The following is an 18,325-nucleotide window of genomic DNA, read 5'->3' as shown; positions in this document are numbered from 1 at the left end:
ATTGGTTGATTTTCGATGGGACAGGTTAGAAAATGTCGGTGGGATAAGGATAAAATCTGCGCATGTATCTGTGTATCTGCCGATACCCTTGGGGCCCTACAATGGGAGTCACTTCCATACGATTGGTGCCTGTAACTATTTCATGTTCAGAACATCCTCCCATTGGTTATTGTTAGGGCTTTATCCTACAATTTCAGGCTGAATGTGAGTTTTTAATTAAACGTATGACCGATATACGAACATTCGTTGGAGAAAGACTAAAATAAGAACGTGTATGGCCAGGCTTAACCCTGGTCACACTAGTAGGAAAAACCTACACAGCATAACTAATGTGTCCAAATGACATTCCCTTTAGTGACGCACAGAGAATCGAGGAGCTGTTTTCCAAGAACCACCTACTGCGGGAACAGCACAAGGTCCTCAATGAAAATATCAAAGTGCTGGAGAACAGGTAAGAAATGACAATAAAATAAGTGACATCCTTGGGGCAGAATTGTGCACGATTGGCCCAGTCTGCTGGGTTATACAGGACCCCCACATTAATATACCAATAACAACAAGAATAATAATAATGTGGTTGCTCCAGCCTTAGGTTCAATATCTCTCTACATTTATTCACAACACTGTGAAATTCCCTTTAACTTAGGGATGCACCAAAACCCGTTTTTTGGGTTCAGCCGAACCCCCAAACCAGTGTTGGACTGGCCCACCAGAATACCAGGGAAACTCCAGGTGTTAGTGGGCCCTCCTGCTTTATTTGGCCTTCTTCATGGTCATGGGAACAAAGAGGTGAAATATATAGAAGAATAGTATTTAAAATAATTAGGAGAATAAAGATGTTGGGCGAGAAAAGGAGAAAAAATTGTTTGGAGAGTGGGCCTATGGTCTAAGGCAGGGGTGGGCAAAACGTTGATCGCGGTCCACCAGTCGATCCCCCGTGGACTTCTGGTAGGCCGCGTCTAAACGGAAGTGCGGTGCTTTTATGGGGTATGGGTACGTACGCGGGGAGGAGCCAAAGTCGATTGCGGCGAGAAAGAGTCTGGGCACCCCTGGTCTAAGGTTTTCTGGTGGGTCCTGAGGTCCCAGTCCAACACTGCCCCAAACCCACCCTGACGGATTCTGCCAAGTATATATTTAGTTTTATTTCCTTCAGACTGCAGCATTTCTCTCCCCAGTTGGGAACAAGCTTATGTTATAGCCCCTGCCTCTGAGGCACAGTGGGGTAACTAAGTGTAACGTGTGTATAACTGTACAGGTTGAGGGCCGGATTGTGTGACCGATGCACAGTAACACAGGAGTTGGCCAAAAAGAAACAACAGGAGTTCGAGAGTTCCCACTTACACAGCCTGCAGCAGATCTCTGGCCTCAGTAAGTAAGCTCGGCTATTTTTTATTGCAGGTATAAGATCCCTTACTTGATCCCAATCTATTCTTTGCAACTGGTCTTAATTTTTATAGTTTATACTTTTTAAAAGATTTGCTTCTGACTCTTTCCAGCTTTCAAATGGGGGTCACTGACCCCGGCAGCCAAAAAACTATTGCTCTGTGAGGCTCCAGTTTTATTGTTATTGTTACTTTTTATTATTTATCTTTCTATCAGGCCCTTCTCTATTCATATTCCTGTTTCTCTTGCAAACCATTGCCTGGTTGCTGGGTTAAATTAGACCCTAGTAACCAGATAGCTGCTAAAATTCCAAACTGGACAGCTGCTGAACAAAAAGCTAAATAATTAAAAAAAAGGCAAATAATAAAAAAATAAGACCTATATATATATATATATATATATATATATATATATATATATATATATATATATATATATATATATACACACACAGGTATGGGACCCATTATCCAGAATGGAAGGTAACCCCTACTTATAGGGATGCACTGAATCAAGTATTCAGTTCGGTATTAGTCCTTTTTCGGCAGGGTTCGGATTCGGCCGGCTGAACTGAATCCTAATTAGCATTTGGAAGGGTTAATGTCACCGCATAAACTTGGAAGAGTAAAATTTTTACCATTTAACCCCTTCCAAAGGATTCGGATTCAGTTCGGTATTCGGCCAAATCCCTTAACATGGATTCGGGGGTTCAAAAAACTGGGTTCGGTGTGTCCCTACCTACTTATATACAAAAGTCGCCTAGCCTCCAGTTTCCCTCACTCGGGTCTCATTTATATTGCAGCCAATGAAATGAAAAGTTTAAAGGAAGAAAACCGATCCCTTCTGGAGGAGCTGAAGAAGCAACAGTGTTTGGAGTAATTGCATTCCTATTGTTTATTATTGTATATTGTCATTATAACCTATGGAAAGGCAGAGAGTAATTAATAGTACACTTCCTTGGCAACTTGCTTTTTAGCTTGGGTACCAACCATACAGGCACCTACCTAGGCACAATCTTAAGGTGGCCATACACGGGCCGATTGTAGCTGCCAATATCGGTCCTTAGACCGATTCGGCAGCTTATCAGACCGTGTAGGGCACAAACAACAGGCCTGCCCGACTGATAACTGGCCTGAAATCAGCCAGATATTGATCGGGCAGGTTAAAAAATTTAGTCGAATCGGGGACCACATCGGCTCGTTGATGTGGTCCCCGAACCGACTGCCCCATTGTTGCCATTATAATTCGATCTTTTAGCCCCAGGGCCAAACGACCAAAATAGTCTAAATTCTACCGGTATCACCTGTCCGTAGGTGGGGATATCGGAAGAAGATCCACTCGCTTGGCGACCACGCCACAGATCTTAACGTGTATGGCCACCTTTAGGCTTTTGTTACTTCCAATTGTAAATGGATACAGAAAAAAATGAAAAAGAACCAATATAAAAATATAAGCCATTTGTAAAAGAACCTGTTGCATCTTACTGTTTCATGACCATGGCTAACCGGTAGCTCCGTAGGCTTCACCCATATTGTCAATAAGAAAATTTGTATTATTTTTAAGGAGTAGGAAAGTTACAATCACTGGGAGGTGGAAAAACGTTAGGAACCCCTAGTGATTATAATCGCTTACCCCAAACCCCCAGTCCGGTGCTCCTGTTTAGCCTTTCCTTCTCCTTTAAAGTCACTAAAGTAATTCTGTATTCTTCAACTCTCCCGTAGCAACAAACACCACCAAGCCTTTTCCCCAGAAATCAAGGCCGGGCCGGACTCCCCGCGAACGCTGTCGGCCTCCATAAGTCAGAGGAACGGAGTGGAGAAATCAAGTAGAGAGGAAGAGTCACCGGAGCGCGCGTCTGATCCTCAGGTTTCAGAAGGTGCGTCTTATGAAGATTGCATTGCTTGGCCTAGGTGGCCAAAGAGAAACCTGACGAAGGCCCGGGAAGACTTTATTTTTCACTTATAATAATAATAATGCACCTATAATCTACCATCAAGGGCATTTTGAACCTATCAGCATCACTAAACGTACTAACCACATGGCCGTTTTTGTCTTTCAGAGAAATATCCTGTGGCGGCCAAACTCTCTCCGGGAGGAAAGACACCACACATCCTAGGTCCTGAGACTCACATCCAGGAGAACGTACGTTTCATACCAACATATTATTTATGTTTAAAGTTTTTTGGGTTCGGCCGAACCCCCGAATCCACCCTGATGGATTCGGCAAAATACCGAACCCTGCCAAAAAAGGGCGAATACCGAACCGAATCCTGGATTCAGTGCATCCCTACATTTGATAAAACAATAACAACTTAACAGTTAGACAGTAAATAGATAAATAGAAATGAGAGCTACAGTGTTTCGCAGAGAGCCATATCCTTGCATGTTTCCAATACAGGTAAGGGACCTGTTATTCAGAATGCTTGGGACCTGGGGTTTTCCGGATAAGGGATCTTTCTGTAATTTGGATCTCCATACCTTAAGGGCGAAGACACATGGGGCGATTAGTTGGCGCGAGTTTTAGCCAAGCAAGTTGCTGCGACTAATCGCGGCAACTTTTCGCCATAGAGGATTATGAGTATCGCGGCGACAATTCCCGAAAGTCTGTTCTGCCCCCAATAAGGGGTAATTATATCTTAGTTGGGATCAAGTACAGGTACTGTTTTATTATTACAGAGAAAAGGGAATCATTTAACCATGAAATAAACCCAATAGGGCTGTTCTGCCCCCAATAAGGGGTAATTATATCTTAGTTGGGATCAAGTACAGGTACTGTTTTATTATTACAGAGAAAAGGGAATCATTTAACCATGAAATAAACCCAATAGGGCTGTTCTGCCCCAATAAGGGGTAATTATATCTTAGTTGGGATCAAGTACAGGTACTGTTTTATTATTACAGAGAAAAGGGAATCATTTAACCATGAAATAAACCCAATAGGGCTGTTCTGCCCCCAATAAGGGGTAATTATATCTTAGTTGGGATCAAGTACAGGTACTGTTTTATTAATACAGAGAAAAGGGAATCATTTAACCATGAAATAAACCCAATAGGGCTGTTCTGCCCCCAATAAGGGGTAATTATATCTTAGTTGGGATCAAGTACAGGTACTGTTTTATTATTACAGAGAAAAGGGAATCATTTAACCATTAAATAAACCCAATAGGGCTGTTCTGCCCCCAATAAGGGGTAATTATATCTTAGTTGGGATCAAGTACAGGTACAGTTTTATTATTACAGAGAAAAGGGAATCATTTAACCATGAAATAAACCCAATAGGGCTGTTCTGCCCCCAATAAGGGGTAATTATATCTTATTTGGGATCAAGTACAGGTACTGTTTTATTATTACAGAGAAAAGGGAATCATTTCCAAAAATTAGAATTATTTGCTTATAATGGAGCCTATGGGAGATGGCTGTCATTCAGAACTTTCTGGATAATGAGTTTCCAGATAAGGGATCCCATACCTGTAGTAGATTAACTTCTAGGATAGAATCAGCCATTAATATACAACATTTACATTTGAAAAAATGTGATTATGATATATGTCTACCCAAGGGCCCCAAACCCAATCAAATCTGTCCGGGATTCCCCTGGCTTCATAGGTAAATGTTATCATTGGTAGAGTTTTGTTAACTAAATGAATCCATTGAGAGACCGTAGAAGTAGCAGGTTTCAGCCACTGTAATATTACGATTTTTGTGGCGTAAAACAATAAAGATCTACAGAATATACAAGATTTACTGAAGGATCTTTCATGAAGGATTTCGGGTTCGGACGAATCCCAAAATAGTAGATTTGGTGCATCCCTAGAGCAAAGAAAATAAGAAAAGGGGTCTTTTTTTTTTTTTGCCTTTATCAGAATAAACTAGCAGTTAGGTGGGGTATATATAGGCATAAAAGGTTGAACTTGATGGACATGAATCTTTTTTCAACTTACTATGTTACTATAGTTGACCTCTGTCCATAACCTTAATAATTGCAGCACATTCCCATGGCACAGAAGATATACCTAAGCTCACTGAACCAGCAGAAAATCTCCAATCAGCTTCACGGGACCATCGCGGTGCTGAGACCGGGTTTCCGGAGCGGACGTGCTGGAATACCATCCTCCCTTAATAAACGGGCTTCAAGCAATGAAATGTGAGTGGGGCAAGGGTGACCAGAGCTAAGGTCAATTTCAGAAAGGCCCATCTCTGATTTAACATGCCATTGATATGCAAAGGCCAATTGCAAAACCTGAAATTTAAAATGATACAAGGGAAGCAGATTCATTTTAGAGCTTCTTCCGACGAACGTTCGGATATCGGTCGTACGTTTAAATAAAATGTTAAGACTCACATTGAGCCTGAAATAATAGGATAAAGCCCTAACCATAACCAATGGGAGGATGTTCTGAACATGAAATAGTTACAGGCACCAATCGTACGGAAGTGACTCCCATTGTAGGGTATCGGCAGATACACAGATACATGCGCTGATTTTATCCTTATCCCACCAACATTTTCTAACCTGTCCGACCGACTAATCGACCAATCGCCGTGGTAGATTAATTATTAGGATGCTCATTCAGAGCCCACACATGGTCTGAAAATCGTCCGAATCTAAAAATTTGGATTTGGTGCATCCCTAATTAAAAGTACGTGCTCCTTGCACTACTGCACAGTGACGCCAAGCACCATCGTGTTCATCCTGGCTGAATTGTGCACAATCGCCTCGATGCAAGGGGACCCTGAAGCTACCTCTTCCCTAAATTTGGCAGTAATTCTAGGCTTCCCACAGTGGGATGCATCAGCAGACACAGATTTGTGCCTAAACAGCAAGTAAAGGAGGCCATATATGGGCCTAAAATTGCCCAGATCTCGATCGGACAGGTTTGATTTTCCGTCGGATCAGGGACCGCTTCGGCTCGTTGATGCGGTCCCCGATCCGATGACGCCTATTCCCTGCACTGTAATTCAATATCATCCACCTTTTGGATTCTGAATTGAGAAAGCCAGTTGGATGATTGCTGAAATGTTTTCAAGAAAAAACAGAGCAAGTTCATTTGCTTTGACTTATTACAAAACAATAAACAACCATGCTTCTGGTTGTATTGTTTGCAGTAGAATTTCTCACAAAGCCAACTTTTTGAGAGAAAATGGTTGAGCACCTACTACAGTTTGGGTGAATGTTTATATCAATGGCAGTTCTCCTTGATGAGACAGGGACTAATATCATAAGAGTCAAATCATTACATTCCCAATAGGTTTCCATCATCTCCACTACTGTTCCATTCTTTGTAGATGCATCAACATTGTTGTGAGTTTTATTATTGTTTAATAGCCCCTGTGTTGCATTTGCAGGTTTCCCAAGGCAAGTGGTGTGGATCCCAATGATGCCTCATCACAGCTTGACTCTCTAAAACATATCCCAGAAGAGCAAATGTGTTTCCTGCGACAACATCTGGCACAAAGGCGGCTCGGCCCACAAGCTCCTGTAGCCATGGGAGATGGACGCTGTATTCTAACCAAAGGCCAAGACACAGAGGCCACCAGGAAAGTTCCCCAAGATGATTGGGATGAGAGGGTAGCGATGGCCGAGCTCCATGGTGCTATGATGTTCCTGAGAGACCGTGGGTTTAGAGGAAGGGTGTTACACCCAGACCAGAGAGACAGGCTTAATTACATTCTGACCAGACAACACCAAGGACAGAGGTCACCAAAATCCCCAGGTGATGTTCCAGCTTCTCAACGAAGAGACAGCATTGATGAAGGAGAGCTGTCGCTGCTCCATATGCTTAGCGCTCGCTGGAAGAACAAGCAGCATGAAAGCCAGACTGAGGAGAAGGAACCGGATATGAAAGAGCCAAAGTACGAAGTACCCGAGAAGAGGCAACAAGACGAGCCAACGCCAGATAAGCCCCTCGATCTATCTGATGCCAGGCGAGGGCAGCCAAGCTACTGGCCGGGCAGCCAAAGAGAACAGAGAGGGCCACACGAAGGGTATAGCACAAGCCCAACTTTCACAAATAACTTCTCTCCTCAAGCCGCGAATACTGATGTAAGGGGCTCAGAAGAGAGCAGGTTGTTGGGGAGTCTAGTGAAGGAAGAAAACGCTTGCAACGAGGAGGAAGTCACCAAAGATATGAAAAGGGTAAGGGCAATCTGTTTTACTGTTTGCTAACAGCTTGTTCTTATTACTTCAAGTAGAAGGAAAGGTAAAGACTCAGTAAGCTTTATCAGAAAGGTCTATGTAAATACAGCCATAAACACTCACAGAAATGCTGCACTGAGTCCTCTATCAAAAGAAACACAGGATTTCTTGTCTCCTTTTGTGTCACATGTTCTTCTGTGTCAGACTTTCTGCTCTCTGAAAAATCCTTCAGGGCACGGTACAAGTCTGCTTGGTTTACTCTTCTTTCCTCTCTCCCCCTCCCTTCTGCTTCTCTCCCTCCCATCTCTCCTCCTTCAACTGTGCTGTAATCTGAGCTACCAGCAGCCAGATCTGCAGCACAGAAGTTACTGAGACCAAGATAAAATGGCAGCTGTTATCTTAAACAAACAGAGAAAGCTTCTAGGGCTGTTTACTCAGGTAGGGTAAAGCTTTCTGCAGGATAAATATAGCGTTCACTAGTGTGACTAATTTATTGGCAAATCGCCTTTCCTTCTCTTTTCCTTCGCTAATCCATACAAATGATATGGGTGCAAGAAGCGGATAATTTTTCCCTCCATTCCTCACTCTTGCGCATGATCAGAATTATAATACAAGTATATTTTAGTAGGGTATTGGTTCTGCTCAGGTTGTGCTATACCCCGGTGTGACTGTGTTGAACTATACTTACCTACTGGTGTGTGTGAAAATTTTGGTATAGCCATTACTAAACACATTACCCCACTCCAATCTCAGCACCTTCTTCTGCATCTTCCCTGCCCCTTCCCCACCCATGTACCCTCTGTGCCCCACTCCTTCCCTTAACTCTGTGCCCTCTCTGCCTCCTCCATACTCCATCTCCAATAACTACTACCTCTGCACCTACATATAATTCTTTCCTCATCTTAGCGGCCTCTTAACCTCTTCTTTGCTCTTTCCAAATCTCCAAATACTCTCTAGGGTTTCTAATTTAACGAATGGTCACTTCATGCCAGTATTAAAGGGGACCTTAACCCAATTTTTTTAAGAAGTTTCTGAGATATTTGCAGTTTTAGATTTAGTCTCAGTTCAGCCAAAATCCTGGTATTAAGGATAAGTCATCCCAAAATATAATTTTTTGCCTAAAAAAAGAAAGCAACATTCTAAGCAACTTTGCAATATCCATTTGCAATGCCATAAGACTTATTTTTATACATAATCGCTATTAGAAGCAGTGTCTGTCCTTCTCTATTCCCTGCCCCGGGGGTTCTGGCATATGAAACAATGTAACACAAGGCAGCAGTATGACAGACCTGACTCGCTGGAGGAGACTGACCTTTGCAACATTGTTTAAAAAGTAACAACCAGGAGTTCAGCAAATGCTGCTTTCAATAGCAATTACATTTACACAGAACTTTTAAAGCAATAAAAACATGTAAGAAATTCATATTAGAAAGTTGCTTGGAATTTGTATTTTCTCTTGTAAGGCAAAAAGTTACTTTTGGGGTTACCTGATGGAGATCTGCCCAGTTTTAGGCAGGTTTGATTTATCGTTTGAATAAGGCTCGATGATATGGGCCTCAGCCCAATGGCGCTTATGCCCAACGCCGTTGTCATTTGATCGTTTGGCCCTAGGGCCACAGGGAAAACAACCCCTGCACCATTAGCCTTAGATTCACATTTTATGCAGGACCTGAAACTGCTTGGAGCATTTGGATAACCTGCCAAGGAACACATTTCTCCACGCTTACCTACTGTAAACAAGGATTCTCATTGTTGAGGTGTTTCTGCTCTCACAGAATTCTTCCCCTTCCGCCGACAAAGAAAGAGACGGAATATCTGGCAAAAGATCGACACGGGGGCATAAAAGAGAAAGATCTCTGGAAACAGGTGAACCTCTCTTTATCCCACAACGTAGGGCCCCTCAGTTTGCAGCAACAGAGGAACTTCTATAAGCAAGAAATACCCACAATCCATAGTTGTAAGATAAGTCTGAAAATAAAATAATCAACTTAAAAGGATGGTTCATCTTCATTCCCTTTTCTCTGTAATAATAAAATAGTACCTGTACTTGATCCCATCTAAGATATAATTACCCCTTATTGGGGCAGAACAGCCCTATTGGGTTTATTTAATGGCTAAATGATTCCCTTTTCTCTGTAATAATAAAACAGTACCTGTACTTGATCCCAACTAAGATATAATTACCCCTTATTGGGGCAGAACAGCCCTATTGGGTTTATTTCATGGTTAAATGATTCCCTTTTCTCTGTAACAATAAAACAGTACCTGTACTTGATCCCAACTAAGATATAATTACCCCTTATTGGGGCAGAACAGTCCTATTGGGTTTATTTAATGGCTAAATGATTCCCTTTTCTCTGTAATAATAAAACAGTACCTGTACTTGATCCCAACTAAGATATAATTACCCCTTATTGGGGCAGAACAGCCCTATTGGGTTTATTTTATGGTTAAATGATTCCCTTTTCTCTGTAATAATAAAACAGTACCTGTACTTGATCCCAACTAAGATATAATTACCCCTTATTGGGGGCAGAACAGCCCTATTGGGTTTATTTTATGGTTAAATGATTCCCTTTTCTCTGTAATAATAAAACAGTACCTGTACTTGATCCCAACTAAGATATAATTACCCCTTACTGGAGGCAAAACAAGCCTATTGAGTTTATTCAATATTTAAATGATGTTTTTTTAAATGGATAGCAGGTCCCATACCTGTACTTATATTTCTATACAGGCCCTCCTCTATTCATATTCCTGCCTCTCTTTCAAAGCACTGCCTGGTTGCTAAGTTAAATTGGATCCTAGCAACCAGATAGCTGCTGAAATTCCAAACTAGAGAGCTGCTGAACCACAAACTAAGTCATTAAAAAAACGGCAAATAACAAAGACCAATTGCAAATTGCTTCAAATAGCACACTCTACATCATACTAAAAGTTAATACAAAGGTAAACAACCTCTCAGAAGCCACAGATTGCCAGTCCGGGCCTGGCATATTATGTTACTAAATCATACTGTATCTAACTGACTTCCATCTTGTTTTATCAGATTTGGAGGAAGAGGAGGACCTGGAGAAGGACGAGCAGTCGCCCCAAATGGATTTCAATGAGATGGAAACATCTGACAGTGAGGTTTGTCATTCTCTTATGAAGACACTTGCTATATATATTGTTATTATATACCTTTTTAATATACCTAATGTTTTGATTTGACCTCTTGGTCTTGCCTTCTACAGCCTGAAACAGAAAGCACCCACCTTGCTCTAAATGAGGGGCAGCGGGACGGCTTCATCAAGGACAGGATTATCCGAAAACACAAATGGACCAAGAAGGGGCATCAAGGGGCAGGTAAAACAAACAAAAACAAAGGCATACCTGCACAAATAATGATTACTGGCCAATATGCCCATATATTCAGACTGCGTAACTGTCATGGATTGTATCCAAATGCAATTATATCTTAGTTGGGATCAAGTACAGGTACTGTTTTATTATTACAGAGAAAAGGGAATCATTTAACCATTAAATAAACCCAATAGGGCTGTTCTGCCCCAATAAGGGGTAATTATATCTTAGTTGGGATCAAGTACAGGTACTGTTTTATTATTACAGAGAAAAGGGAATCATTTAACCATTAAATAAACCCAATAGGGCTGTTCTGCCCCAATAAGGGGTAATTATATCTTAGTTGGGATCAAGTACAGGTACTGTTTTATTATTACAGAGAAAAGGGAATCATTTAACCATGAAATAAACCCAATAGGACTGTTCTGCCCCAATAAGGGGTAATTATATCTTAGTTGGGATCAAGTACAGGTACTGTTTTATTATTACAGAGAAAAGGGAATCATTTAACCATGAAATAAACCCAATAGGGCTGTTCTGCCCCAATAAGGGGTAATTATATCTTAGTTGGGATCAAGTACAGGTACTGTTTTATTATTACAGAGAAAAGGGAATCATTTAACCATGAAATAAACCCAATAGGGCTGTTCTGCCCCAATAAGGGGTAATTATATCTTAGTTGGGATCAAGTACAGGTACTGTTTTATTATTACAGAGAAAATGGAATCATTTAACCATTAAATAAACCCAATAGGGCTGTTCTGCCCCAATAAGGGGTAATTATATCTTAGTTGGGATCAAGTACAGGTACTGTTTTATTATTACAGAGAAAAGGGAATCATTTAACCATTAAATAAACCCAATAGGGCTGTTCTGCCCCAATAAGGGGTAATTATATCTTAGTTGGGATCAAGTACAGGTACTGTTTTATTATTACAGAGAAAAGGGAATCATTTAACCATGAAATAAACCCAATAGGGCTGTTCTGCCCCAATAAGGGGTAATTATATCTTAGTTGGGATCAAGTACAGGTACTGTTTTATTATTACAGAGAATAAGGAAGTCATTGTTAAAGTTTGAATTATTTGTATTAAAATGGAGCCTATGGAAGATGGCCTTTCCATAATTGGGAAGTTTCTGGATAAGGTGTTTTCGTATAATGGGTCCCATCCCTGTATTGACTGTAGGGCTGTCCAAACCATTGAAACAGAAGGCTTAGTAGACATCTTGGTGCTTGATCCTTAAGATACGCTGTGGAGTGGTCAGCACGGAAACAAATTTGACCAATAGTAAAAAAACATTTTTTTTTTCCATACAGTGTCAAGCAAATATATGAAAAGGAAGAAGAAAGCTCTTCTAACAGAGAGTGACGCTTCCCAAGAATAAGCCTATTATTCATAAGGAAGAGCATTAAAGATACCTCATGGGCTAAAGGACAGCATGAAAGAGACCAACTGATTCAAGCAGGAACACTTACCCTTTATTTAAGGAGTGGGAACATATAAACAGGCCCAGACCAGGCCCTATGTATATATGAAATACTGAGCTCTTCTGGTAGTCTCTAAGCCTGTATAAAGAAATTAACACAGTGGATGGGACATCCATCAGTGCAAAGTAGAACCTGAACCTGAATTCTAATATGGATTAAGCGTCCTCACCTGTAAATATTCTTCAATGCAATTCAAAGTGAGACTTTGGACACCACAGCGCTATAGTTACATTTATCGACTGAGATCCATTGATGGATTACGTATGTAAATGTATGGATTCTATAAGGACCAATTAGAGATTCCAAACTCATGCTTCCGTGTAGAATCATGAATTCTAATATTGGGATGAGTGTGAGCTACCATATTGTTTCCCATAAATAGTATGAAACTACCATTTTACTTTCATGTGCCCAGAACATTCATTTTCTTTATATTTGTATTTATACATATGGGTAGGAGGTGCCATAGTGTTTCCCTTAGACAGTACAGTATGAGGGTACAGCTTATTGTGTGCCCAGAACATTCCTTCTCTGTATATTTGTATTTATACATATGGGTAGGGGGTGCCATAGTGTTTCCCTTAGACAGTACAGTATGGGGGTACAGCTTATTGTGTGCCCAGAACATTCCTTCTCTGTATATTTGTATTTATACATATGGGTAGGGGGTGCCATAGTGTTTCCCTTAGACAGTACAGTATGGGGGTACAGCTTATTGTGTGCCCAGAACATTCCCTCTCTGTATATTTGTATTTATACATATGGGTAGGAGGTGCCATAGTGTTTCCCTTAGACAGTACAGTATGGGGGTACAGCTTATTGTGTGCCCAGAACATTCCTTCTCTGTATATTTGTATTTATACATATGGGTAGGGGGTGCCATAGTGTTTCCCTTAGACAGTACAGTATTGGGGTACAGCTTATTGTGTGCCAGAACATTCCTTCTCTGTATATTTGTATTTATACATATGGGTAGGAGGTGCCATAGTGTTTCCCTTAGACAGTACAGTATGGGGGTACAGCTTATTGTGTGCCCAGAACATTCCTTCTCTGTATATTTGTATTTATACATATGGGTAGGGGGTGCCATAGTGTTTCCCTTAGACAGTACAGTATTGGGGTACAGCTTATTGTGTGCCAGAACATTCCTTCTCTGTATATTTGTATTTATACATATGGGTAGGAGGTGCCATAGTGTTTCCCTTAGACAGTACAGTATGGGGGTACAGCTTATTGTGTGCCCAGAACATTCCTTCTCTGTATATTTGTATTTATACATATGGGTAGGGGGTGCCATAGTGTTTCCCTTAGACAGTACAGTATGGGGGTACAGCTTATTGTGTGCCCAGAACATTCCCTCTCTGTATATTTGTATTTATACATATGGGTAGGAGGCCCCAGTGCTTGTATTACCTTCCTCTGAGCAATTTCCTGCTAACAGCTACTGATTCATGAAGCACTGAAGCTTATCCTTGGGCCTCTCGGCCAGTTCATTACAGATAATTGCCCATGGTGACCCTGCAAGGCACTTAGGAGCCTGCTCCAGTAGCACTTACTGAGGGGTGGAAATATATATATTTGCTGGGAAACAATGGTAAAATATTGAATTCTGGTGCTAAAAAACTAGATTATTCAATATTAATATAAAGGAATGCTGACATGGGAAAACATATTTGTTACAAACCCATCAGTTAATAGAACTTCTCCAGCAGAATCCTGCATTGTAATCTGTTTTTCCCATGGAGCTAGCCATATTCTTCATTTCCCAGGGTGCCACAGCCATGTGACCTGTGCTCTGATAAACTTCACTCACACTTTACTGCTGCGCTGCAATTTGGAGTGATATCCCCCCCCCTCACCCCCAGCAGCCAATCAGCAGAACAATGGGAAGGGAGCAAGATAGCAGCTCCCAGTAGGTATCAGAATAGCACTCAATAGTAAGAAATTGAAGTCCGGCTTGGGACTCCTCCAGTTAAACTGAAAATAGAGGAAATGTTTGTCGCCAAGTAAATCCAACAGCTGGAAGGACACAGGGTGACGTGCGACATTTGTGCACGTATGGCCAACTGTGGATCGACTCCAATAATGATAAAACCATAACCTGGAGGCTTTCAGATATTTTGGATTTCAAGTCCCCACATTGTGCACAGTTCCAGGCAGGGCCACTATCAGTAATCATGGGACCCATAATACTAAATTAGCAGGGGCCTCACCATAGTGGGATCCAGTTATTAGCCCTCTGGCCACCTTGGCTCCCTAAGAAGTAAAAAGGTTGCAGTGCCCGTGCCCAGCCACTCCTCAGTGATGGCAAAATTCCACACCTCTGGGCCACCTTCTCTTATGGTTCTTGTCTGCAGAACCCTCCCCAATGGCAGCCCTGGTTTCAGTATTATTCAAGACATACAAAGAGTATTCACCTGTATATCTGAACCAAACTCATCTCGAGGCTGCCCCCTTCCCTCTCACCATCAGGGTCAGACTGGGCCGGCAGGGCACCGGGAAAAAACCCGCTGGGCCCAGACCAGATCCCCTCTGCGCTACCCCAGGCCAGTGTTCTCCCTCCCCAACAGTAAATATATTGTATGTGTGTCTGCTTGAAAAATCTGATTGTTCTGGCTGCCATTGCCCCGGCTTGGGAGCAGCCACACTAAGTAGAATTCTGCACAAAACTGCATACGTGAAGTATGGCCTTCCAGTACTTCGGAGCTTTCTGGATAATGGGTTTCCGAAACTTCAGCGTGCCTAGACCGCAATGCTCCATATGTGAGCAAAGTTCAAGTGCGGTTGGGCACCTACATTTCTCCCACCCTAGACTCGAGCCTTGGTGGCCTTGCCACAAATCCAGGCCTGCGTCCAATGGTTTCTTATGAAGGAACCGTCACCCCAAAGATGGGCTATAGGTTGGGTTCAGTGGCTTAACAATAGGCTGCTGGGCCCCCCCACACTAAATTTCTTTGGAGGGGCTTGGCACGCACCAAAGCCTACTCACTTTGCCGCACAAGCAGTGCAAGTGAGTGCACACATGTGTCTAACTGAACCACGTGCATGATCTTTCAGTGGCAGACCCCACTGTCCAGGCCTCCTCGGCAACCACGGGGTCTGCTTCCTCTATAGTTACGCCACTGGTTGGGTTAAAGGATGTACCCCAACAAAACGTTTCTATTGCTCCACATCTAGAATCCACTAAAGCTGCCGACTTGCACAGTAAAATGCGTTTTTGAGCGACGGTATCACACCCTACTCAGGTGTCTGGGGTAAAGGGTAGAAATGTGAGCTCACAAGGGACCCAAAGAGCCAGTCTGACAGGAAATAACCAGTTGATACCTTAACCTAATGCTAAATACTGAATGAAAATGAAATGAATCCAGCAGCAGCACCGCAAGGGAGATCATTATAAGGGGGAAAAAAACACTTGCAACAAAAGAGGTGGCATTTCCGTTGCCCTATTTTTTCCACCTATTTCTATAGCATCTCTACATGGGTGGGTGGTTTATTCCGACTACTGCAGTGTGGCCCTCGCTATCTGTCTAGTGAAGCAATTCGACTGTCACTGAGTGAGTGGTGTCCCTGCCCAGTCTGTAGCACTTTATAGGCCAGTGATCCCCAACCAGTGGCTCGGGGGCACCATGTTGCTCACCATCCATTTTGATGTTGCTCCCCGTGGCCCCAAAGCAGTAGCCCATATTTACATTTCTGGCTTGGGGGCAAGATTTGGAAGCCCATAGACACAGTTATACTCCAAGTGAAGCCTCCTGCAGGCTAGCAGGCCACATACGGCTACCAAATAGCCAATCACAGTCCTTATTTGGCACCGCCAAAGAACTTTTTTCAAGCTTGTGTGGCTTCCCAACACATTTTACATCTGAGTGTGGCTCACAAGTAAAAAATGTTGGGGACCCCTGCTATAGGCAACAGGGCCAGAACTAGGGGTAGGCAGAAGAGGCAACGATTGGGGGGCGCCAGACAGGAGCCTCTCCTGCCTACCCCTAGTAGTCCACGCTCCTTCGCCATTGCCCCCACCGCTTCGGCAATGACCGATCGCATCAGGTGCATCGAGGTGGCCGACCGGGTTGCCTACGGAGCCCGGTCAGCTGAGAGACATCAGATGGCCTGGCTGGGAACTCTAACCAGAAGAATTTTCTTTAGAAACCTTGAACTTTAAGAATCAGACATTGTTTATAAAGTGCATATCAGTCAGTATCCCCTACAACCTAATGCCAGTTTTATAATTTTGGCGCCCGGAGGCCGATCCCCTCATATATAGAGCACTGGGGGGACAGGACACGCCAATGTTTTCTGCTTCCCCTACAGCAGTGATCCCCAACCAGTAGTTCCTGGTCAACATGTTGCTCCCCTACCCCTTGGATGTTGCTCCCAGTGGCCTCAAAGTAGGTGCTTATTTTTTAATTTCTGGCTTGGAGGCAAGTATTGATTGCATAAAACCCAGTGTATAGCCAAACAGAGTCTTGTATAGGCTGCCAGTCCCCATAGGGGCTACGAAATAGCCATTATTTGCACCCCCGGGGACTTTTGCCATGCTTGTGTTGCTCCCCAACACTTTCTCCATTTGAATGTGGCTCACAGGTATAAAAGGTTGGGACCCCCTGCTCTACGGTAACACCACTGCTGTCAGTGTATCCCAGAAATATATCCAAAACAAAGGAGAAGGCAGTGTCCTAAAAAGAAAAGGCGACAGGTGGCCAGTTGGCTTTAAAAAAGCAAAAAAAAAAAACAGAAAAAGCCTTTTTTGAAAAGGTTTCCTCATAGCTAAACAATACAAGTAGCACTGCCTCGAGCCCAAAAATGTAAGCTTTATTCTCACTTACATACCTTCTAACATTTTAAACTTCGAAATCAGGACACACTGTTCTGCTGCTTAGTAGCAGCTACTTTTTTACAGGTACTAAACTCCAGAAATTCCCCTGCCATAGACAATACTGAGTATTGCCTCTGCTAAGACACAAGTAGAGACAATTATCAGTAAATGATCAGCATTGTCTGTTTTAGTAGCCACAACAAGTAGTTGCTATTAGTAGCTCTGTTTGTCTTTAGGGTGAAGACACACTGTGTTACTTGTAGCAGCTACTTTTTCACAGCTACTAAACCCCAGAAAATCCCCTGCCATAGACAATACTGAGAATTGCCACTGCTAAACACACGTAGAGACAATTATCAGTAAATGATCAGCATTGTCTGTTTTAGTAGCCACAACAAGTAGTTGCTATTAGTAGCTCTGTTTGTCTTTAGGGTGAAGACACACTGTGTTACTTGTAGCAGCTACTTTTTCACAGCTACTAAACCCCAGAAAATCCCCTGCCATAGACAATACTGAGAATTGCCGCTGCTAAAACACACGTAGAGACAATAATCAGTAAATGTTCAGCATTGTCTGTTTTAGTAGCTGCTACTAGTGACCCGCTTCAGCAACGCCCACTTATACCCAGCCACATCCCCAATCTGCCCAAACTCCACCTACATTCTAGTTAGCTCCACCCTTTTATGGGCAGAGACATTAAAATAATTTTTTTACCTACGGAAAGAAGTGGATGGTACGCCACTTGTGACTTGCAAAATTGGTCAAAGAGCCCCCCACAACACAGAAACCCCTAATATACATGTCACTGTCATCTGTTCCTTCAAAAAAGTAGGAATAAATTCAATTTTTATATGCTGAAATCCAGCTGCAAAACAGTTCTTCTCCTTCTGCATCATTTGAAGTCCTGGCAGGGGAGGAGGGACTAAAACACTGATGTTACAAATTGTAACAACTTCTCCCCAGCTTACAGACAGCATGCAGGAACTACATAACCCACAATGCATTGCACTGGGATGCTCCTTTCCTTATTGACTTTACATGTGCAGCAGGGAATTGTGGGATTGGGAGGAGGCAGGCTGAGGACAAGCGACTACTGTTACATTTTATTTGAGTCTCAAAGTAGTCAGGGGAACAGAGGGCGGGGCTTAGGGAACTG

General features: G+C 42.5%; 1 protein-coding gene and 1 long non-coding RNA gene across 2 annotated transcripts in view; one reads left to right on the top strand and one right to left on the bottom strand.

Annotated features, from left to right (window-relative positions):
* Nucleotides 1–12,753, top strand: part of rbbp8nl (RBBP8 N-terminal like) — a 33,686-nt gene extending 20,933 nt beyond the window's left edge. Inside the window, 11 exon segments of the mRNA NM_203678.1 lie at nucleotides 356–451; nucleotides 1,256–1,368; nucleotides 2,186–2,258; nucleotides 3,105–3,259; nucleotides 3,443–3,525; nucleotides 5,370–5,527; nucleotides 6,730–7,519; nucleotides 9,295–9,385; nucleotides 10,569–10,651; nucleotides 10,756–10,867; nucleotides 12,183–12,753. Coding sequence (NP_989009.1) covers nucleotides 356–451; nucleotides 1,256–1,368; nucleotides 2,186–2,258; nucleotides 3,105–3,259; nucleotides 3,443–3,525; nucleotides 5,370–5,527; nucleotides 6,730–7,519; nucleotides 9,295–9,385; nucleotides 10,569–10,651; nucleotides 10,756–10,867; nucleotides 12,183–12,250 — 1,822 coding nt within the window. The 3' untranslated portion in view covers nucleotides 12,251–12,753.
* LOC116408023 overlaps nucleotides 1–18,325 on the bottom strand; it is a 176,080-nt gene that overhangs the window by 157,439 nt on the left and 316 nt on the right. The gene's annotated exons all lie outside the window — the stretch shown is intronic.

Source organism: Xenopus tropicalis, chromosome 10 (assembly GCF_000004195.4).
Source record: "Xenopus tropicalis strain Nigerian chromosome 10, UCB_Xtro_10.0, whole genome shotgun sequence".
NCBI classification, from domain to species: Eukaryota; Metazoa; Chordata; class Amphibia; order Anura; family Pipidae; genus Xenopus; species Xenopus tropicalis.
This window is presented reverse-complemented; position numbering and strand designations above follow the sequence as displayed.